Here is a 24,239-nt window from a genome sequence, read left to right as displayed (position 1 = left end):
ACGTTAAGGCCTCGTTCGAATCCCTGGGAAAGAAACCCATGATGCCCACCAGAGCTACAGGCACCCGCTGGGTATTACACCTGTTGACGGCCTTGGACCATTTCTTGCGAGGGTACTCTGCCATTGATCAACATCTGGAACAGGTATATCCTTATGTGCACTGTTCAAATGGCATTATTTTAAAAATGATTTCTCAACAATGCTTGCACTGAAAACTAAATGTCGGTTTGAATGCACTTAAAAAATGCACTTGATAAAGTAGATCAAATCTCAAAAAAGAAATGGGCAGCAAGCAAAAACTGTATTTTATTAAATGTGCACAATAAAGCTTGCAATCTGCTCTATTTATGCAAATATAAAATAAATAATGTCTTCATGTTGCTGTTTTTCAGATACAGTCCCCAGATTCCACCGGAGTACGAAGTGACCAGCAGGCCAAGGCCCGGAACTACTATCGTGCTGCAACATCTCTGGAAATGATAAAGTATGCATGGTTCTTGTTTGATGTCCTGGCTCGTCTTTCCAACCTGTCATGCAAGATGCAGAAGACCAACGGGACGATGGCTGCATTGCATGAAGCCCTACAGTCAACAAAGACTGTGCTGCTGACTTACAAGAGAAAGTAAGCCTTCATTTTAAAATAAAACATCTTCGGCCTTACAGTTTGGCATCTGTTAACTGTTTATTATTAACTTTGTGAACATTTATATAATCATTTTGTAACAAATATAAATGTCAGCAGTCTGTGTGTTGAACTTCTATTGCACTGGTGGAGTCTCCATCAACAGTATCTGAAATAGAAAATGTTAAAAAGTAGTATTCTAAACATATTAATAGTTAGAATTTATAGCAGTCTATATTGTGTTAAACTAACCAATATTTTTTACTTTCTCTTTGTAGGCATGGTCCCATGCTACAGTTGTTCGGGAACAAGATGACCTTTGAGGGAAGGGAACTCTCGAGCGACGGTCGATAATTCCAGTCATCACACCCGAATCTCATTGATGACCTGGTGGCCAACATGGAGAACCGATTTGGGCATGTGAAAGGAGAGGTACTTCATGCCACAAACATTGCAGATTTTGGGTTCTGGCCTGACAAAGTAAACATGACAGGTTGGTTTTTTGTTTCAATTTATGAACTGCCTCATTTTACTTTGATATGGTGATTTCATCACAGCACATTTTTTTGAAATGAAGAGGTAATGCTAGGACACCCCTTGGTTTTTAAAGGGTAAGTTTTTTGATAATTAAATTTTTGTTATTTATTTGGGGGGGGGGGGGGGGGGGGGGGGGTTCAGACTTTGGAGATGCAGCTGTTGACATCCTGGTAGGGCACTTCAAGCCTGTCCTGGAAGATGCGGGTGTGCAGGTGGACAAAGTTGCCAACGAGTGGACAATACTCCAATCCAAGGTGCATCAGCAGCCTGACTGGTTGGAGTTCATCAAGAAGTTGACATGGTGCGAACTGAAGGTACTTTGACGAGTGCCCCAACGTTCTTCAGCTTGTGGACCTGCTGCTGACCTTGCCTGCATCTACAGCTGAATGTGAAAGAGGCTTCAACCACATGAAAATGATAAAGAGTGACTGGCGGTCCAGCCTGTCAGGGAAGTGTGTGGGCGAGCTCATGTCGGTGCTGTTACTGTCGGCAGACATTAAAAACTTCTACCCGAAGCCAGCTATAAACATATGGTTTTATGATGTCCAACGGCAAAGGCGTCTTGATTTCCTGGATGGAAAGACTTCCACTGCTGCCGAGATGGACGACGGAGAGCCAGAGGAAGATTTCATGTGTGTGGGTCAGGGCCGCTTGCTCTCCATGATGAGCAAGAAATATGAGGATGAGCTTGACAAGAACTTTGAGGTGGAGTAACACTAGCCTACCACTAGCCAAATGTTCAGCCTGCATCACAATGGTGCCAGAGACTGACACAGTGCTGGTAGAAAGGTTTATGTTTGTGAATGTGTACAAAATAAAGGTTTATTACATTTAAAACAGTTAAGTTGTCATTTTAAAACGGTTCAGTTGTTATTTTGACTCGTTTTGGCAGCTGACCTGCGGGGCCGGTAGATTCTTGGCAGGGCAGGAAAATTTTCAGAGTTACTGGCCCATTGGCCGGTTGGTTTTGAAGTTAATGTCCACCCCTGCTGTATATGTCAGGTGGGGCCTTTGACTCCTCCCTTCTCCTGGGACTTCTTTTTATGATATAGATCTTCGTCTCCCCTCCCCTGCCACATCTGGTGTCGAGTGCGGTGCCATTTGTCTGCCTTAATGTTCGTAGCTTCCGGGTCAGGGGGTTTAAGATTTTTGGCGTCTGCCTTATCAATCCTGGTGGCTGCCTGGTGGGGTCTGGGTCCCTGGGCTCTGCTGGGTCCCCGGCGGGGGTGGTCGCCCCTGGGTCCTGGGCTCAGCCGGCTAGGGGGTGGGAGGCTGCGGGCGAGCCTGTGGGCTTGCAGCTGATATCTCCCGGGACTCTACCGGCTGCTGGTTGTGGCCCCCCGGGGCAATCCCCTGCACCTCTCGAGGGGGGGCGGGGGCCTTTCTGGTTGCAGTCTCCTTGGGGTTCCTGTGTTCTGGAGCAGCGCCTGGATCTCTGGGACTTGGAGCTCACTCCGTCTTCTACACATCTTTGGGAGGCAGATCTGTGGCCCCTCACACTCTATTGGAAGCCTTTATAGAGTAACCTTACATAAACAAGCGTGTGTACACACACAGGTGCTCACATGGTGCTCTCATAAGTAAGGGCTTGGGCACGTTCAACACGTCTTGAGGCTGTCGTTGCCACTAAATGCACTATGATTTATTATCGTGTGATTGTTCAGTCAAACAATGTTGATTGTATATTTCTTCAAGTTGATGCAGTGATAGCTTGCCCTTGTATTGTTGTGTGTCCCATTTTGTATTTTTTTTTTAACTTTTCTCTTTCTGCAGGTCTAGAAGCAGAATCTTGTTCATTATTGTTTACTATTGTTTAAGTAGGGCTGCCATGACTAGACGCGTCACGTCGTTGACAAAAAAAATTGACGACTAATTTAACAGTCGACGCGTCGTTTATTGTATGAGCACTTTTAAAATCTTGCCTGCTGCAGCACGTTTGCTTCCTGCCCTGTTGCTTATATAAGTGGAGGCACATGCGATGGTAGTGCCACTCCAGCTCAGCGTTCGTGCAGAATCACCGGAGAAAAAACACAACATGGCAAATCGACAACGGAGCTTGAAGGTTTGTGAGCTTTTTATGAAAACAACTGAGAAAACAAGTAGAGTGCAAACTCTGTAAGGTGAAACTCTCGTTTCACGGGAGCACATCGGCGATGCACGAGCATCTTAAGAGGAAGCACGTGACGGCGGAGAACGAAGAGTCGCCTCTGTGTTCCTTTTAGCTGCTAGCATCATATGTGTAGCAACAGCAGTAGTGATGGTGATTATACATTTAACATATATATATATATATATATATATGTGTCACATACTAGCTCTAATGTTACAAACACTAATGATTTATTTTATCCCGCTATGTTACAGAGCTAAAAGAAAGCGCTCTTCTACAATGGACGAGTTTCTTACAATAATAATAATAATAATAATAAATTTTATTTAAAAGCGCCTTTCTGGTCACTCAAGGACACTGTACAGAATAAAAACACAAATCATTCAATAAGTAAACATACGTTAACATCAACAAACAAGGCACTCTAAAATTCAAAGTTGATATGTGGTTATGAAGAGGGGAGTTTTGAGTTGTTTTTTGAATTCTGTGAATGAGTTAATGTTCTTGATGAATGGGGGAAGGGAGTTCCAGAATTTGGAGCGGTGCAGCTGAAGGTTCTGCTCCCCATGGTGCTGAGACGGAGGGAGGGCACAGAGAGATGAATGGAGGAGGACCTGAGGGAACGGGACGAGGTGACGATGTGAACAAGATCTGTGAGGGGCGAGGTTATGGACGGCCTTGAAGGTGAGAAGGAGAATCTTGTAGTTAATCCTGGTGTGCACTGGTAGCCAATGGAGTTGTTTGAGGATGGGGGTGATGTGATCAGAGATGGGAGTTTTAGTGACGATGCGCGCTGCTGCATTCTGAACCAACTGGAGCTTACGGAGGGTTTTCTGAGGGAGGCCTGAGAGAAGAGAGTTGCAATAATCGATACTTGATGTAACCAGACTAACGACAAGAATAGAAGTAGAGTGGACATCAAGGGAGGGGTGAAGACGATTAATGTTACGAAGATGGAAATAAGTCGACCGAGTGATGCTATTGACATGAGATTGGAAGGATAGTATGCTGTCTAGGATGACAACCAGACTCTTGACCTGGGGAGAGGGGGAAAATGAAGTATTATCAACAGTGAGAGAGAAACTGTCAAATTTTGAGAGGGTGTTCTTGGTACCAACCAAAAGAAGTTCTGTTTTGTCTGTATTTAATTTCAGGAAGTTTTAACTGAACCAGGATTTTATTTCTTGAAGGCAGGTGATGAGGGAGGGAGGGAGGAAGTGCAGAATTTTGCTTACTGGAAAAATAGAGCTGGGTGTCATCCGCGAAGCAGTGAAAATGAATATTGAATCTGCGGAAGATATTGCCAAGGGGAAGGACGCATGTAATGAAAAGGGGGGGCCCCAGGACAGAGCCCTGGGGCACACCAGAAGAGACAAGAGAGGGCTGTGAGCCTGAGGATTTGATAGTAATGAACTGAGTGTGACCTGATAGGTAGGACTGGAACCACTGAAGTGGGATGTTAGCAATGCCGATGGAGGATAACCTATGGAGGAGAATGGAATGAGATAGTGTCAAAGGCCGCACTCAGGTCAAGGAGGACCAGGACGGATAGTAGACCTGAATCAGCAGCAATGAGGAGATTGTTAGTTATTTTGAGGAGGGCTGTTTCTGTGCTGTGAAGTGGGCAGAAACCGGACTGGAAGGGTTCATAGAAGGAGTTTAGTGTCCGATGGGTGTGGAGCTGGGCAGCGACTATTTTTTCTAAAACTTTGGAGACACAGGGTAGGTTGGAGATAGGGTGGAGATTAGTAAAAATGTTAGGATCCAAACCAGGTTTTTAAAGTATTGGAGTAACTGCAACAGTTTTGAAGATAGAGGGAACAATACTGGAGGAAAGGGATGCATGTATGAGAGTGGAGACGAGAAGGAGCAGGGAGGGGAGGCAGGATTTAACCAAGGCCGTGGGAAGGGGGTCGAGAAGGCAGGTAGAAGGCTTCGACTTGTGGATAACATATGATATCTCAGAATCACTGGGAAGTTAGAAAATGGAAAGTAACTGTTGGTTCGGGAGGATCATATGGGGAGGTAGGGGGGATGCTTTGGTTGATTGCACAGTGAATGTTTATTATTTTTTCATTGAAGAACAGAAGAAGGGCATTACATGTAGCAGTAGAGCACATGTGTGGGGGGAGAGTGTCGGATGGCCGGTGAATTTTATTGATAATGGAGTACAGTGACTTAGTGTTGCCTCGAATGGAGTTGATAAGGCAGGAGTAATACTGTTGTTTAGTTGGTGTGATTAAGTCCTTATACTGAGTCATTTGATTTTTTATTAGTTCATTGTGAATGGTAAGACCATTTTTTCTTTAGAGGCGTTCAAGCTGTCTGGATTTGGTTTTCAGAGTACGGAGTTGAGGGGAAAACCAGGGAGCAGACTGACAGAAAGTAACAGAACAGGTTTTAACTGGAGCAAGGGACTTTAAAATGTGAGCTAACTGATCATTGTAGAGAGCAGCCAGGTCATCAGGAGAGGAGAGATTGTCCGGTAGCTGAATATTATCAATATAGGAGGATAAAGTGTCGATATTGATGTCCTTTATATTCCTAAAAGAGATGCGCCGGGTTGGTTTGGTATAAGAAAGCTGGGTTACAATATTGAAAGTAATAAAATAGTTATCAGTGATGTGGAGATCATCAGCTGCACAGTTAAGGGGATGAGACCAGAGCAGCACAGCAGATCCAGGCAGTGTCCTTTTGAGTGAGTTGGAAAGTTGATGTGCTGATTAAATCCAAGGCTGTCCAGGCAGGATGAGAAGTCTTTGGTGAGGGGAAGATCACCGTTGTCCATTAAAATCTCCAAGCACTATTACATTAGATGAAGAGCGTAGATAAGGGGAGCAAGTACCTCAACTTTGTATTACATGAGTGAACAGTGCTGAGACTTCTGACAGAAAGTCTTTGTGAGGTTTAAGCTGGGCAGCCACTGTGCGACTTTTTCACTCGTAGCACTCAGCTTCAGCTCAAACTGTACGACTTCCTCGCAGGGCAGATCTCACGAGTCATGTGCTCACACTGTACGACCCAGTCCTCAGATGCGACCTGACTGCTCACACTGTACGTCTGGTAGCAACACGTCGGACCTAAAAATATGCTAAAAATAGCAGTTTTTACACAACACGTCAGACTTTCTTGTCTTGCCTGTTGTCCTTGGGGGATGGATGAGGAAAATGAAATAAAGAAAGTAAATCTGTGTTTTGTGATCAGTTTAATTTGACATGAACACAACAAACACGCTTTCTTGACAATCTGTGAGAAAAAAACACGTAGAAATAAAAACAAACAACGTGTGTTATTAGGGAAATAGCGAGCGAGTGGTGTTGATGCATGATTGCGCATGCGCTGTGAGCGGTTCTGATACTTCTTGGGTCGCAGCTGCTTGCAGCGCTGCTTCAACAGTGTGATACCCTCACGAGGGACGAGCAAAATTTCAAAAACGCCAGAAGTTTGTGCGAGCTCACGGTTGCTGATCGGTTGCTGGTCACGTGGTGTTAATCACCTCTCGTAACCCCCTTACACTACACGACGCTCAGCGCAAAACTGGCCCCGATCTCGTGGATTCTCGCACGAGTGGAAAATCTGCTCAAAAAAGTGAAAGTCGCACAATGTACGCCCGGCTTTAGGGGGGCGGTAGATTAATCCAATGATAGTGGGGGTAGGTGCATTAAGTTTAAAAACCAAATACTCAAAAGGAATTAAAATCAGAGACAGACACTGGCAAAACGTTCCAATTCTCACGATAGATTCTCGCGAGACCTCCTCCGCGAGAACCACGTGGCTTGGTGAGGTAAACAAACCCGGGAGTAGAGTCGTTGAGCTGGGATGTCAGCACAAGATGGAAAAGTACATTCTACATGATAGACCAACTCCTGGAACAGTGATGGCCTCTCGCCGCCACTCTTTCAGATCCTGAGGTGACACCAAGGGGGAAGCAGTACCTCGACTTGAAGCCTGAGCAGTGGGTGCTGCTTGACAAAATGAAGAAAGGTTTGGCACCTTTTGAGACTGCTTCTGTTTACCTTAGTGGTCAACAGTACCAGGGTTTCCCTTACATAGGCGTAGCTGTGGCGGGCCGCCACGGCTGAAATCCCACTGCCACGCCTACAAGATCCCAAGTTGTGTGTGGTTTTTTTTTTTGTTTTGTTTTTTTTGCGCTGTTTCCCGAAGAAGCATTATGAACTATTATGTTGTCGCTTGTGATCACAGCCGGCAGGCAGCAAGGAGGAGCAGGCAGGGCAAGGTGAAGTTACAGCATAAGTTACTGAGTTTAAAATTAGAAAGGTAGCAGTGGATATAATGCTTTTTGGTTTACAAGTTTCAATAGCATTAAGATAAACGAGTGTTGACGATCTTGACAGGGTTTCCTCCCCCCACCAGGCTAAGCATCACTTATTCATGTAAAATTTATTTTTTCATGTCTGACTTTAACCACATCTAATACTGTATTACGGTGTGAGCGCAAAAGCGACAACTTAAGATCGATGTGTGAGCAGCATGAGAGGTCGGGTGTTTTCATCTGAACCCTTAAAACCTCCAGCAGGCTACGCAGCACTATTGACGTGTTAGCGCGCGGTGCTAACAACTTAGCGATGTGACATGTCTCGGAGAAAGAGTAAAAACACGTTGGACGCTTCTTCTGAAGCGGGAAAATAACACCGCTTCTTAAGCAGAGCACGACGTCGCCGCGGCTTGTTCACGGCCGAGCCGGACTGAGCTCGATAACATTGACCCAGCACAGCCACTGGGTCGTTGGAGCTGCCCCGTGACTGCCTGATGGAAAACCAGCGGGTTTCATCAGACTCGTAAAGTTTCTTGTTTTTGCTGGGGACCCCCTGTATTTTACCGCTCCCTCCTGCAGTCTTCCCCTATTAACATTTAAAGAGCAAGTCACCCCCGAATCACATTTTTTTTGCTGATAAACTATATAAAGGAGTGTCTAATCATGCTACAGACACGTGTAGTCAATAATTTGGCAGTTCAGTGCATCTTGGTTAAAATTCAAATATTGTGCCTAAACCTGGCAGTGTTGCGCTGTTGTCAGGGAAAAATTCTGCACTGTATTTGAATTTAAATCTGCCACCGCTATTGGCTAAGAGGTATGCTATGATGTCATCTGGTATATTATGATGTCATAATGCCATTGTGAGCCTGTGTGTGTGTGTATTTGTTAGCGGCTCCGCCCTCTCGGTCTGCCAAGCAACAGCATTTGTTGCATTTTTCAAACATGAAGTGGGAGTGAAGTAAGTTTCTTGTAGGGGGTGACTTGCTCTTTAAAATGATTCTGTAAATTCTGTGTATCAATAGAAAAAATCTCTGCGTCTGCCAGCTGCAGTAAATGTAGTCTCCAAATAATAAATATGAGGTGCATTCATCTGTGAATCTCCTTTTATCCGTAGTAGTGATATTCTCAGCACCAGAACAGTGAAGCAAAGAAACAGATTCCTGAGTTTGTTAGTGATTTTATTTATTAGGTGCATCTGATCTGTTCTATTTTTCTCTGAAATGAGATCAGATCAGTGCTTCTATGGGTTGGCTCCACTCTGCACTAGAAAATTTTACTTTAGAGACGTGTCATAATTTCTGGGAACATCTGCTCTCAAAAGAAGGCAAGCCTTTCTCCTGAACATGTGAAAATGCTAACTTTCCTGAGTGTAAACCGGGACCTTGTGATTATTCAGCTGGATATATTTCATGTGAGCTCAAGTCTTTTTTTGTATTTTAAGTTTTAGTTGCATACATCTCAGGGGTGGACATTAACTTCAAAACCAGCCGGGCCGGTAACTCTTTACCGGCCCGGCCAAGAATCTACCGGCCCCGCTGGTCAGCTGCCAAAACGACACCAAGTAGTTAAAAGAAAAACTACAGCTGAGCTGAGGCGCGCCTCGAATGGGGCGCGTCTGATCTGAACTGAGGAGCGGCGAGCAGCGGCCGGACTTCGTGAGCAATTCGCTTCTCGGCGCTTCCGCGGCCGGTGTCTCCCCGGCGAAACGCCGGCTTTCAGCCACTCCCCACGCTGCTTCCGTCTTCTCTCGCCTGTTTTCCAGGCGATGCGCTGCTCAACTCGAACACGGCCATTCTCTGCGCCTCCCGTCTTCTCTAAACCACCAAGAATCATTCCACCTACGCACACGCTTCTCTGCTTCATACCGTTTCGAACTGTCTCGCTTCTCAAGTGCAGTACGTGGCTAGAGGCGCGCAGGTTCACGCGTGCGAAACTAAAACGGCGGCTTCCTACAGGGCGGGGCCATGATGCAGGTGAAAGCCGGTGTGTAAATGACAAATAAGGCTTGGGCGCCACCCGGGCGGTAAGTCGTCAAGTATTTACCGCCCGACGAGAAAATTTAGCGCCATTGGCGCTCGGGCGTTTTAAAGGTCCACCCCTGCATCTGATCTGTTTGACATTGTAGCATTTGTATTTGTATTAAAATGTTGCAACAAAATTCATTAAAAGCAGTTTGATAAGCTATTGTCTTTATTATTAGATGGCACATAACTGATTACACACAGAACTAGAAGCTAATGATGGGTTTATTAGAGCATCCTGGTGCAATAAGCTATACTTTTATGAATGACACGATTAGTCGCGACAAATCGTCACCAAACTGGCAACTAGTCGACTAATAAAAAGGTCGTTTGTGGCAGGCTAGTACCTATGTATGATAAAGTATCTATACATGTTCATTATAATGATATATTTAAGTTAACAATGTTTTCCTGTCCTTTCTTAATCCATTATGAACACTGACTACAGTGAAATCCGCTGATGCATCCATGCTGCTCAGTACCAGAGCTGCACTAGATACCAAAAGAACCAATCAGCTGGCAGAGATCCATGTTGAACGTGTGAGCTGCAGAACTTGCAAAACTATGTGACTCAATTTAAGGAACAAAGTAGAATCCAGCTGCTGTTATTTATTTTTTGTTGGTGTTTATAGAAACTAAATAATGACCTGTTAATGTCATGTTCTTTACACTAATCTGAATATTCTGTAATGTTCAGACATCCAAACCTTAGAAATGAAATATAATATTAAAATAAAACTTAATATAATTTTTTCATTAAGATTAGTTATCGGTTATACTTATTTACATTTGACAGTAATATGATTAATAATATTTAATCTGATCTTCTATCATTTGTGGGTTTAGTGCATTCACTTAATATTAATTATAAAATTATAAATAACAGGTCACTACAGTCTGGGCATAGAAAGTGTTTCTAGGAACTAACGCTTGTTCAGCAGCTCACCTGTTCCACTGACAAGAGAAATCCTCTCATCAGCAGGTGATCAGCAGAGTGTCATGACTGAACACCGGCCCGAAACAAACAAAGAGACGACTAAAAGCACCGACCTGAGATCGGCCCACCAGGAATTTGGGTCCTGGTTCCGCTCATCACGTTAACTCTCATTGTGATATCAGAGTTTTATTGGCTCTGTTAAAATCCCAGCGCCTGGTGCGCGTGCAGCTTGTTTGTGCGCACAGCGGGAGCGAGCAATGAGCGCGCGCGTTTTTGCAGCTTGGGGGGTGCAGAACGGTGGAGAAACACATTTCAACAACACCGGTGCGCGTATCAATTATGGGCCATTCCCATCTGTACCGGGTCGGCCCGGGCCGGGTAGCGTAGGTTGTTTACATATCTGGGTGGCCTGGTATTTTTCCGGTCCAACCAAGGCTCATTCTCAGCCCTCTTCTCGAGGGGGGTCTGCTTCAGGCCGACCAGGGCCAACACACCCACTGCTGACAGCAAATTCACACCTTCCATTAGAGCAAGCCTCTGATTGGAGGGTAGAATCAGCCCACATGGGCTTAAGGCAAGGATGTGTGGAATCAACCGGGCCAGGCTGGGGCCGACTGGGGCTACCCGCCCGACCCGGTACAGATGGGAATGGCCCATTAGCAAGAGGACAGAGAGAGGGCGAGAGAGATAAAGAGAGACACTACTAAACCCAAGCGAGCACAAGAAGAGATGTTGACTTAACTTTTTTCTGATTATTTCAACTGACGGGTTTCCGTCGCTACGACGGAGAAATTTAATCCCTGGTATAGACATGCATCTTTAAAATTCACGGACATCATGTGAAATTCATGACAAATAACAAGAGGAATTCGAAAAAATTGTTTTTACCCCCATTGGTCCGGAAGTAGATGGGCATGACTTAGGCTCCCTACATTATTTATTACATTCATGTTGTATAGTTCCCTCTTTCCCATCTGATATTTATAGTTGGATATTTTATGAAAAATGTACCTACATTTCAGTAACATTTTAGGTTTGTATTAACATCACTCATCTTAGTCAAAAGAACACAAATATATCCACAGTGACGCTATGATCAATATAATTTAATAACGTATTTCATTAACATGTTCAGTTGTACTGGAAATTCTAACATTTACAGTGGGGCAAAAAAGTATTTAGTCAGCCACCGATTGTGCAAGTTCTCCCACTTAAAATGATGACAGAGGTCAGTAATTTACATCATAGGTACACTTCAACTGTGAGAGACAGAATGTGAAAAAATATCCATGAACTCACATGGCAGGATTTTTAAAGAATTTATTTGTAAATCAGGGTGGAAAATAAGTATTTGGTCAATAACAAAAATTCAACTCAGTACTTTGTAACATAACCTTTGTTGGCAATAACAGAGGTCAAACAATTACTATAGGTCTTTACCAAGTTTGCACACACAGTAGCTGGTATTTTGGCCCATTCCTCCATGCAGATCTTCTCGAGAGCAGTGATGTTTTGGGGCTGTCGCTGAGCAACACGGACTTTCAACTCCCTCCACAGATTTTCTATGGGGTTGAGGTCTGGAGACTGGCTAGGCCACTCCAGGACTTTCAAATGCTTCTTACGGAGCCACTCCTTTGTTGCCCGGGCGGTGTGTTTGGGATCATTGTCGTGTTGGAAGACCCAGCCACGTTTCATCTTCAAAGCTCTCACTGATGGAAGGAGGTTTTGGCTCAGAATCTCACGATACATGGCCCCATTCATTCTGTCCTTAACACGGGTCAGTCGTCCTGACCCCTTAGCAGAAAAACAGCCCCAAAGCATGATGTTCCCACCCCCATGCTTCACAGTATGTATGGTGTTCTTGGGATGCAACTCAGTATTCTTCTTCCTCCAAACACGACGAGTTGAGTTTATACCACAAAGTTCTACTTTGGTTTCATCTGACCACATGACATTCTCCCAATCCTCTGCTGTATCATCCATGTGCTCTCTGGCAAACTTCAGACGGGCCTGGACATGCACTGGCTTCAGCAGCGGAACACGTCTGGCACTGCAGGATTTGATTCCCTGCCATTGTAGTGTGTTACTGATGGTGACCTTTGTTACTGTGGTCCCAGCTCTCTGCAGGTCATTCACCAGGTCCCCCCGTGTGGTTCTGGGATTCTTGCTCACCGTTCTCATGATCATTTTAACCCCACGGGATGAGATCTTGCGTGGAACCCCAGATCGAGGGAGATTATCAGTGGTCTTGTATGTCTTCCATTTTCTGATAATTACTCCCACAGTTGATTTTTTCCACACCAAGCTGCTTGCCTATTGTAGATTCACTCTTCCCAGTCTGGTGCAGGTCTACAATACTTTTCCTGGTGTCCTTCGAAAGCTCTTTGGTCTTGGCCATAGTGGAGTTTGGAGTCTGACTGTTTGAGGCTGTGGACAGGTGTCTTTTATACAGATAATTAGTTCAAACAGGTGCCATTAATACAGGTAACGAGTGGAGGACAGAAAAGCTTCAGGTCTGTGAGAGCCAGAGATTTTCCTTGTTTGAAGTGACCAAATACTTATTTTCCACCCTGATTTACAAATAAATTCTTTAAAAATCCTGCCATGTGAATTCATGGATTTTTTTTTCACATTCTGTCTCTTACAGTTGAAGTGTACCTATGATGTAAATTACTGACTTCTGTCATCATTTTAAGTGGGAGAACTTGCACAATCGGTGGCTGACTAAATACTTTTTTGCCCCACTGTAGTTTCTACTACTAAAATGTAATGGTGACATTAGGGTTGTCACGGTAACCGGTATAGCGGTAAACCCCGGTAAAAAAGTTGACAATAAAAATAACCGTCCAGTTTTTAATAAACTAAATTATCTCGGTGGGTTTACCGTGGCCGCGGTTTCGGCGCGGTGACCCTTACCAGCCACCGTCGCTTCAGCTGAAGTTCCCGCGGCGCGCACACGCACTTTTTAGTTTGCAACGGCACCAAAACTTTGAAGCTGAAACAATGGCCGAAGGAGGAGACGGCAGCGCCCAGGACATCCATCAGCCCTCAAAGAAGACTAAATCGGAAGTATGGGCATATTTTGGATTTATTAAAAACGCTGAGGGACAGTTAATAGAAGACTGCTATCCCGTTTGCAGAACGTGCAGGAAACACGTGTCTGCAAAAGGCAGCAACACTTCGAATCTAATGGCACATCTGCGTGACCATCACCCACGTCTCTACAGCCAGTGCAAGGTAAGTTAACATTAGCATTTTAGCTTAAATGCATGACGTGAGGACTTTTGGTTGAGGGAGAATGCAACGAGTCACTATATACTGCAGCCGCAGCGCCCTCTGCCAGCATTTAAACCGTGTCACGGACACCCTGTTGCTGGATGAAGCATCTTATTTGTTTATGATGAAGAGAAATATACAATTAGTTCCTTGTCATTGATTTGTTTACTTATTCAATGGCATTTATACTTGAACATTTGGATTTGATTACATAGTGTAGTAGTTATTTTAGTCATTTGTTTAAAGTGGCTATTTATTTTAAATACATATTTTTTAAGGTTGACTTGTACAGTGCTCAAGTCAAGTGTGGACTGGAGTTTTAGATTTTCATTTTGATAATGAAGAAAACAAGTATATGAGAAAACAAGTGGTGTTTCTTTGATTTGTTTACATATTGTTTATGTTTTGAATGTTTGGATTTGTATAATTTAAACCTGCACTGACTACTGTAACATGTTCCAGAAAAAGAAGCTATTTGTTCCTTTACTTGTGAAAAGTTGCACTTTTGCTAAGGCTTTGTGTTATTTTAGGTTTAATAAACACTGTTAAACCTTTTCTAAACTATTTCAGTTTGTGTAGAACAGGACTATCAATGCTTTCTGAACATATGCAACACCGTTAAAAAAATACCGCGATAATACCGAAAACCGTGATAATTTTGGTCACAATAACCGTGAGGTTAAATTTTCATACCGTGACAACCCTAGGTGACATATCTATTATGTACAGGTTAGCAATAATCTGTTTTAAAAATATGTTTGAAGATCCACACTATGGTTGTCACGGTAACCGGTGTAGCGGTAAACCAAGGTAAAAAAGTTGACAATAAAAATAACCGTCTTGTTTTTTCAAAACATATATTATCTCGGTGGATTACCGTGGCTGCGGTGTAGGCGCGGTGACCGTTACCAGCCACCGTATCATCTGCTGAAGTTGCCGGCGGCGCATGCGCACTTTGTTGTTTACAACCAAAACTTTCTTGAAGCAATGGCCAAAGGAGGAGACGGCAGCACTCAGGACATTTATTATCCCTCAAAAAAGACAAAGTGGGAAGTACGGGCATTTTTTGGATATTTGAAGAATGCCGAGGGACAGCTGATAGAAGACGGCTATCCTGTTTGCAGCACGTGCAGAAAAAGTGTCTGTGAAAGGCAGCAACGCTTCAAATCTCATGACACATCTGCGTGACCATCACTCACACCTCTACAGTCAATGCAAGGCAAGCTAACGTTAGCGTTTTAGCTAAAATGCGTGATCCGAGGATTTGGGTTGAGGGAGAATGTAACGAGTCGCTATATAAAGCAGCCGCAGCGCCGCTACCTGCATATAAACCGTGTCTCGGACACGCCCATATTGAAATGACGCTATGCATTACGGGGCTCCCAGGGGCAGGTAAGAGTTGGTCTCTCTCCAAGAATAATTATGAATTTAACAATGATTACTGCCTGATGACATTTTCCCACATCTGCAAAGCTCACTGAAAGAACACAAACCGAGGACAATATTTTCCTGATATACGGATAACTCAAGTAAGGGTAAAAAAGTATCTGATTAGAAGGCTACTTGAGTACAGAGTATCATCTGATCTAATATTTTTAAAATGATGACATCAAACAGAGCAAATATTGGTATTTTAAAGACTAAAGGGGAAATATGTAAACAAATAAACAACATAATTACAAAATAACACATTTTAGGCAAAATTTAGACACAAACTGAGGACAACATTTTCCTGATATGCAGGGTTTAATTAGTGGTCTGGAAATGTAACACGTTTAAAAAAATATTGCGATAATACCGAAAACCGTGATAATTTTAGTCACAATAGCCGAGAGGTTAAATTTTCACACTGTGACAACCCTAATCCACACATTTGTGAATTAAATGCTACAGTGGCTTGCCGCATTTCTGCTGCGGCGTATGGAGCAGACTCGAATCAGTAACCTGTTGGCTGCAGTTCTGCTGCATAGCGCTGCAGACAGCTAAGAATACACAGGGTGATGGGGACTTTTTTTGCTTGTAGAGTTAAAATGTTCGTAGTTTCACAACCATCGTGTTTTTCTGAACCCCACTTGATCGTGAGCCTGCAACCTGCTAGCATCAGCTAATCTACCTGTAGTTACACTTTTCATCCCAGACTTTGGACCATCTCTGCCTTTGTGTCTTTCTGGCTTCTCTTGTTTTCCTCCACAGTAGGGCTGTCGCGGTTGAGGAATTCCTCCTGCAGTGATTCAGGGTGGCTTAATATTGCGGTGTGCGATATTATTGCAGTCCTTTTTTTATTGCAGTACTATCTAAACATAATGTTTACACATTTAAAAAAGGTAAAAAATTGCCGTGCCTTCTTTTATAACACTTTACTGAATGCAGATCAAAGGGCAGTAACAACACAGATCGCAGTAACGTTTGTTTCTCCGACAGTCGGAGTCCGACTGAACTTAAAAACAACAAAATTCAGGAGGAGGTTAAACTTTTAAATGCAAATTTGGCTGCAGCATCTAACAAATAAGAAACAAGTCTCCATTTTGTTTAGTTGTTTAAAATCAAGCATAAAAAATTACATGTACCGGGCGAGCGCGCACGCGGGGGGGGGGGGGGGGGGGGGCACTATCATTTCACTTTCACTTTCACACACACGAATGACGGTGATTTATAGCTCGGTCACGTCCTTGTTACCCACAAGGAAAACCAGCATGTTAACCATATACGGTTTGAGAGAGGATCTGAGAGGGGTGGCAACATTTCCAGCAACACTGAAAACCCTCTCGGATGGTGCGCTCGTTGCACTAACGCACACGTACTTGCGTGCGACTGGCGAGCAAAGGGAATCTCTCCCGGTTGTTGCTCCACCATGTCAGGGGGGTTTCTTTAGCAGGGGTGGACCTTTAAACCGCCCGAGCGCCAATGGCGCTAAATTTTCTCGTCGGGCGGTAAAAACTTGACAACTTACCGCCCGGGTGGCGCCCAAACCTTCTTTGTCATTTACACACCGGCTTTCACCTCCATCATGGCCGCGCCCTGTTCGCGCACGTGAATCTGCCTCTAGTCACGTACTGCGCGTACTGCACATGCACTTGTACGTGCAGTACGTGCAGTACGTGACTAGAGGTGTGCAGTACGTGCACGAATCGTGCACGTACTGCACACCTCTAGTCACGTGAACTATAAGCTCACTATAAAAGACGGAGCGGAACCACGCTAGAAACACACAAGCATACAGGAAGATGGCGACACCACAGGCATGGGATTTCTTGATGAAACCTCCGGCAAAACGCTTTAAAACTGGTGAGGAGAGGCGAGACCGTTCGAAACGGTATGAAGCGGAGAAGCGTGTGCGGAGGTGGAATGATTCTTGGCGGTTTAAAGAAGACGGGAGGCGCAGAGGATGGCTCGAGTACAGCAAAGCGGAGGAGGTGATGTACTGCGTTGTATGCCGGAAGTATGCAACGACAAAATCGAGTTTTGTTGAGGGAACCAACAAATTCAAACTAGAATACGTGAAAGACCACGAAAAAACAGCGAGCCACATGAAGGCAGAAAAGACTGCTCTTGCTAATGCAGCAACGGTAGGAGAGTCGCCAGCTGCAAAGGCCCTCGTGGCGATGACTAAAGCACAGCAAGACAAACTGGAAAAGTTGTTTCGTACAGCTCACGCCATTGCAAAGAAAGGAAGGCCATACACCGACTTCAGTTGGATGTGCGAGTAAGTATTATTTTTTGCTTAACAAATTCTCAAAATACTGGGTTTGTTCTGTTAGTTTAACGATGTGTTTTTGTCCATTTCATTGTTTGATGGAGAAAAGAACCAGAAAACATGCACTGTCTGTAAGTCATCTTTGATTTATTTTTTAAAAATAAATTCTGTTCCATCTTTTTTTTTTCAGATTTTTATTAAAGATTTTCTTAAATGTTCCTTTTATTATTTTCACCTTTTCTTCATTATTCCATTTTTTTTAATTTTCCCCACCTTTTCTTATTCCGTTTTTATTTTTATTTTTTTTTACTGCCATCGTTCCAATGTGAGAGATATGTGCATTAGCACAGTAAAGACTGTCTGTCAAAATTGAATGTATGAAATGTAATTTGCTTTTTCTTTCAGTTTAGATGAGCAGAAGGGCATGGAGATTGGTGAAACATACCGAACCAGAAAGCAGGCCAAAACATTCATTGGGTACATAGCCCAGGCAGAGAAAGAGAGTGTGCAAGAAGAATTTGCAGCTGGAAAGTTTCTTTCTCTGATGTCAGATGGCTGTGCTGACAGTGCAGTCATTGAAGAAGAAATCATCTATGGCCGACAAGCAGTTAAAGGACAAATCTGTGTCAAGTTCCTGGGTATCGAGGCAGTCGCAAAAGCTAATGCAGAAAACATCACGTCTGCCATAACAGCCGGTGTGTGTAAAGGTCTTGGTGTGGAGGAAGGCACCTGGAAGAAGAAACTGGTCGCTGTTTCAACAGACGGGGCTGCAGTCATGCTTGGAGGAAAGAGTGGCGTAGTGACAAGACTGACTGCAGACCTGCCCCATGTGCTGCCCATTCATTGTATGCCTCATAGACTTGAGCTGAGTTTTAAGGATGCTGCCTCGAAGAATCCATGCCACAAAAAGCTGGATGCTCTCCTTACTGGACTCTACACATTTTACCACTACAGTCCTCTCAACCGGGCAAACTTGAAGGCCTCATTCGAATCACTGGGAAAGAAACCCCTGATGCCCACAAGAGCGACAGGCACCCGCTGGGTATCACACCTGTTGGCGGCCTTGGACCACTTCTTGCGAGGGTACTCTGCCATTGTTCAACATCTGGAACAGGTATATCCTTATGTGCACTGTTCAAATGGCATTATTTTAAAAATGATTTCTCAGCAATGCTTGCACTGAAAACTAAATGTCAGTTTGAATGCACTTAAAAAATGCACTTGATAAAGTAGATCAAATCTCAAAAGAAATGAGCAGCAAGCAAAACTGTATTTTATTAAATGTGCACATTAAAGCTTGCAATCTGCTCTATTTATGCAAATATAAAATAAATAATGTCTTCATGTTGCTGTTTTTCAGATACAGTCCCCAGATTCCACCGGAGTACGCAGTGACCAGCAGGCCAAGGCCCGGAACTACTATCGTGCTGCAACATCCCTGGACGTGATAAAGTATGCATGGTTCTTGTTTGATGTCCTGGCTCATCTTTCCAACTTGTCACGCAAGATGCAGAAGACCAACGGGACGATGGGTGCATTGCATGAAGCCCTACAGTCAACCAAGACTGTGCTGCTGACTTACAAGAGAAGGTAAGCCTTCATTTTAAAATAAAACATATTTGGCCTTACAGTTTGACATCTATTAAATGTTCATTAACTTTGTGAACATTTATATAATCATTTTGTAACAAATATAAATTTCAGCAGTCTGTGTTTAGAACTTCTATTGCACTGGTGGAGTCTCCTTCAACAGTATCTGAAATAGACAATGTTAAAAAGTAGTATTCTAAACATATTAATTAAAATTTATAGCAGTCTATATTGTGTTAAACCAACCAATACTTTTACTTTCTCTTTGTAGGCATGGTCCCATGCTACAGTCGTTCGGGAACAAGATGACCTTTGAGGGAAGGGAACTCTCGGGCGACGGTCGATCATTTCAGTCATCACACCCGAATCTCATTGATGACCTGGTGGCCAACATGGAGAACCGATTTGGGCATGTGAAAGGAGAGGTACTTCATGCCACAAACATTGCAGATTTTGGGTTCTGGCCTGACAAAGTAAACATGACAGGTTGGTTTTTTTGTTTCAATTTATGAACGGCCTCATTTTACTTTGATATGGTGACAGCACATTTTTTTAAAATGAAGAGGTAATGCTAGGACACCCCTTGGTTTTTAAAGAGTAAGGTTTTTTGATTAAATTTTTGTTATTTATTTTTTCAGACTTTGGAGACGCAGCTGTTGACATCCTGGTAGGGCACTTCAAGCCTGTCCTGGAAGATGCAGGTGTGCAGGTGGACAAAGTTGCAGACGAGTGGACAATACTCCGATCCAAGGTGTATCAGCAGCCCGACTGGTTGGAGTTCATCAAGAAGGTGACATGGTGCGAACTGAACAGAAGGTACTTTGATGAGTGCCCCAACATTCTTCAGCTTGTGGACCTGCTACTGACCCTGCCTGCATCTACTGCTGAATGTGAAAGAGGTTTCAACCACATGAAAATGATAAAGAGTGACTGGCGGTCCAGCCTGTCAGGGAAGAGTGTGGGTGAGCTCATGTCGGTGCTGTTACTGTCGGCAGACATTAAAAACTTCGACCCAAAGCCAGCTATAAACATATGGTATCATGATGTCCAACGGCGAAGGCGTCTTGATTTCATGGATGGCAAGACTTCCACTGCTGCTGAGATGGACGACGCAGAGCCAGAGGAAGATTTCATGTGCGTGGGTCAGGGTCGCTTGCTCTCCATGATGAGCAAGAAATATGACGATGAGCTTGACAAGGACTTTGAGGTGGAGTAACACTAGTCCACCACTAGCCAAATGTTCAGCCTGCATCACAATAGTGCCAGAGACTGACACAGTGCTGGTTGAAAAGTTTATGTGTGTGAATGTGTAGAAAATAAAGGTTTGTTACATTTAAAACGCTTCAGTTGTTATTTTGACTCATTTTGGCAGTTGACCTGTGGGGCCGGTAGATTCTTGGTGGGGCCGGTAAATTTTCTGAGTTACCGGCCCGGCTGGCCGGTTGGTTTTGAAGTTAATGTCCACCCCTGTTTAGGGTGGATGCATTCCTCCTGCAGGTAGCGAGTGAGCTCCAGCTCGGCTCAAACTCTCTTCGGGACGGTTGCAGAAGCAGTGCTTGTCCGGGACTTCAGCAGGTCTCCGAGCGTTTATTATTTTTTTTGCCGCTGGTGGCAGCTCTGTCTCGGCCAAGGACTCTGGCTGCGCAGCAGCTGACGTACTGAAAACCAAAGTGCTCCCAAAGGAGCGAAGTAACGTTTCGTTTTGATACCAGTGCAGCCATCCTTCTCAACATGCATCATTGAGTTGAGCCAAGTTCAGTAATCGCGGTGGCCCATGATGCAGCGCGGTGGGTTTCTTCATATTGCGATATTTCATTTTTGCGGTTACCGCGACAGCCCTACTCCACAGCACCTATTAGCACATTGTGCGCCACTAAAAGAAATCTTCCTTACACAATAATAAGCAACTTACATTGGTTCAATAAAGTTCGGGAGAAAAAAGTAACTTGAAAAGCTGTCGCACGAGTGCTACGTTTAAAAATAGTTTATCACGCAGTTTTTTTCATCGCACGTGCGACATGTATGTTGCACTGTACAGCCATGCACGTTAGCTCTGCGTTGGTCTACTAGCCAACAGATGCATTCTTGCCTGCCACAAATTGTTAATATTGTGAGGTAGTGGTGTTTATTTCCAAGAAATAAGAATACTGATGTAGAGGAATTTTGAGCCACTGTTGTTCTGTTTGAAAATCTCCCATGTCAGAATGAATTTCAGAGTGATTTTCAAAATCATGCGTTCGAGACCAATTTCCAATCACAGGATTGGATCGGAGCAACCCTAGAGTCGGTGGTAGCATCAAGTGGCTGTTAACCAATCAGGGGTAAGATTTTTTGTATATCACAAATACTGATGAAGACTCGTAATCCTGCTGTTTTCTGCTGCTGTCACACCAACCCACAACAAGGAAGACATGGCACATGACAGCCAACAACACTGTTTTCTACAAAACACCTGTAGAGCTACTTCTGTTAAGCTGAGACAAGAAAACAGGTCATACTGTGACTCCAAGAGACTGCTGAACCCCACTTTAGAAAATCACATGCTCGGGCCCAATGTCCTCAGAGCATCCCTGACTATGGCGTCATTCTACAGAAAATAACTCAAGGGACTCATTCATAATGGAAGCCACAGTGAATTTACTGAAATAATAAGTGAATGAGACTTTTCAGGTACATGTCACTTATTTGGCACAGTTAATTCACCAAATACAGATTTAAGGCTGAAAACTGCCAAAAAAGTACTAGAAAGTTAGAGAAGCTCAACATTAAAACAAGTTGGAATGCTCACCATCTTTAGGCCTGGGAGCTGGCTGCCACTCAGGAATATTCCTAACTATGGCCTCCACAGCCTGGCCTGCTGCAATCCGAGTGTCCCAGCTTGGACTCCTTAGATAGGTCAAGACCTTACAACAAAACATTTCATGTCCTTTAGAAACAACTAGGAGGAAAACAAACAACCACAAATTTGTACAGTTCCCATTGTTGAATACAAAAAAATGTTAGTTATAATTTGGCATTCAAACTAAATGCAACATTTCATAACTGCAAATATGACTGCTTGGGAGAATTGTGTACTATGTTGTACAGTAGTACAAGGGCAGCTAAATTTGCTGCAGCTGAAACCAATATTAAAATTTTACAAACCTTGGACATAAGGTTGTTGAGCTCATGTGGGTGAAGTTTGACCACTTCTCCAAGCTGCTGGGCTGCTGCTTTCCTTGTAACTGGTGTTGTTCCAGTGTCCAGCAAGATAAACAAGCGATCAAGTCTGGCAAAGTTTTAAAATGTTAACAAAAAACATCCTACGGGCTCACTTACTAATAAACACAAACATTTAAGCCAATTCTGCTGCAAAGTTTGTTCAGTTTACATTCATAATACCAACTTTAATCAACCTCAGACGAGTCAAAATGCAATATAGATGCCACCCAAACCTATAAAACTGCTAAAAGCACCACGTGGACTAAAAACAACAGAAAATGATGAAAACAACTGATGTTGAGTAGGACATCTCCATGAAGAGCGGCCTGCTTTTCTGTTTATACCACACGGGCTCATTTCTCAGTACATCGTAGCAGAGTTCCTCACCATGCCACTCCAACTTTTATTTAGCTTCTCTTAACTGCACGGACTTGCTCGGAAGTCTCGCTAGCACAAAGAGCTAATGATAGTCCGCTATCACCACGCTATTTCCTGCCTAATTAAAGCTAGCAGCTATTAGCAAATATTGTTTAGAAAAGTCAACCAGAGCGAACGAAGACAGAGAAGCTCACCTGGAGACAGCCATGGTTACTTCTTTATTACCTTCCACGTCCACATTCAACACGTCGTCGGTAAATTTATATTTTTCTTCCCATAAAACCTCCCGTTACCAGAGCAAATTAGTCCCAGCAGGTGAACCTTTTAGCTAGTTAGCAACAGCCGCTAACTAGCCGAGGCCCAGCAGGGTTATCTGACCGCCCGTCTACGAAGACACCCAGCTCATGTCTTCAACGTTGGTCCCGCTATTCCTGTGCCGCTGTGTCCAGTTAAAGGTTAGCTAACACCAGAAAGCTGATGCTCGGTTTACCCTTCAGAACTCTTCGCGGATAAATATTTTAACCGAATCGAAACAAGCGAGTTATTTAGTTGCACGTTGAGGATGACCCAGAAGACTGTTTTTATATGAGGAGCCATCTTGCATTTATTCCTTTCTCCATGGCAGGCGGGAGCTGATTGGTTCTTCCAAATGCTTGTAGCCAATCAAAATGCGCGTTAAAAGAGGAGACCACTAAAAGGAAAGAACGAAAAATCCAAATTACGTTGTGAGTGACTGTTGCACTAATAACGTCCCGCTTCAGAAGAGCAAGGGTGTGTCCGAATCCACGGGTAGGATGCTTATGAGTATGGGTCCTCACCGGCAGGGCCAGATTAAGACTTCGTTGTACCCTGGGCAACAATATTCAAGGGCCCCATCATCACGACCCAAGGATCACCACAATATGGTCACATACAGAATATTTTACTGTAATATGCAGTAAATATACTCAATACTTGAATGCCTGACATCACGTAACCCGCTCAGGGTAACCTTTGACCCACCTTGTGTGCACTGACCAATAAGGAGAGAGTCTTAACTTGAGGCCCTCTCTTCATTGGTCAGTCTGCATGAGACTGACTCTCAACTGACGTTCAAAGTCATAGGCAGCGAAGCGCCTCTGTGCAGCGCAAAAGGCCGGGTGGACAGTTTGTTTAATACAGACCATATTTCCATTTCCAAAAAAGAGGACAGGGGATCTGTGCCTATGACGTCACACTATGGCAACGCCACACAATGCTTGGACCCATTTTTTTGTAAGAACTAAATTAATATCCGATTCTGCCAATAAAAGGGCTCTAAAACAATAAATACTTAGCATATTTACTGCAAAATCTCATTTTTCTGCTTTAGTGCTGCAACAAGGTTTTATTAATAATAAATTATAACTTTTGTTTTACTACAGCATCGGTACGCTTCCTGTGCACAGATTATTAAGGATGCTTGTTTCAGCTGTGAGATTAGACGATAGGATCAATGATAAAATAAGTTGTCACACTGGAAACTTTCAGAGAATCCACAAATAGTGGCTTTCAAATGGTTGTGTTACTTTTTGCAAGTTTAGAAAAGAAGCAGATGAGACAGCATGTCTGATAA

General features: G+C 43.7%; 1 protein-coding gene across 1 annotated transcript in view; it reads right to left on the bottom strand.

The window, feature by feature from the left end:
- The window catches only part of btaf1 (BTAF1 RNA polymerase II, B-TFIID transcription factor-associated), a 122,178-nt gene extending 99,092 nt beyond the window's left edge, over positions 1-23,086 (bottom strand). The window contains exons 1-3 of the mRNA XM_054738604.2: positions 22,840-23,086; positions 22,211-22,334; positions 21,855-21,969 (exon numbers count right to left, since the gene is read on the bottom strand). Of these exons, the coding sequence (XP_054594579.2) occupies positions 21,855-21,969; positions 22,211-22,334; positions 22,840-22,853 (253 nt within the window). The 5' untranslated portion in view covers positions 22,854-23,086. The remainder of the gene's footprint in view (positions 1-21,854; positions 21,970-22,210; positions 22,335-22,839) is intronic.
- Positions 23,087-24,239: the final 1,153 nt, after the last annotated feature.

Source organism: Nothobranchius furzeri, chromosome 12 (assembly GCF_043380555.1).
Source record: "Nothobranchius furzeri strain GRZ-AD chromosome 12, NfurGRZ-RIMD1, whole genome shotgun sequence".
NCBI classification, from domain to species: Eukaryota; Metazoa; Chordata; class Actinopteri; order Cyprinodontiformes; family Nothobranchiidae; genus Nothobranchius; species Nothobranchius furzeri.
Note: the sequence above shows the minus strand (reverse complement) of the source record. Positions and strands in the feature narration are given on the sequence as shown.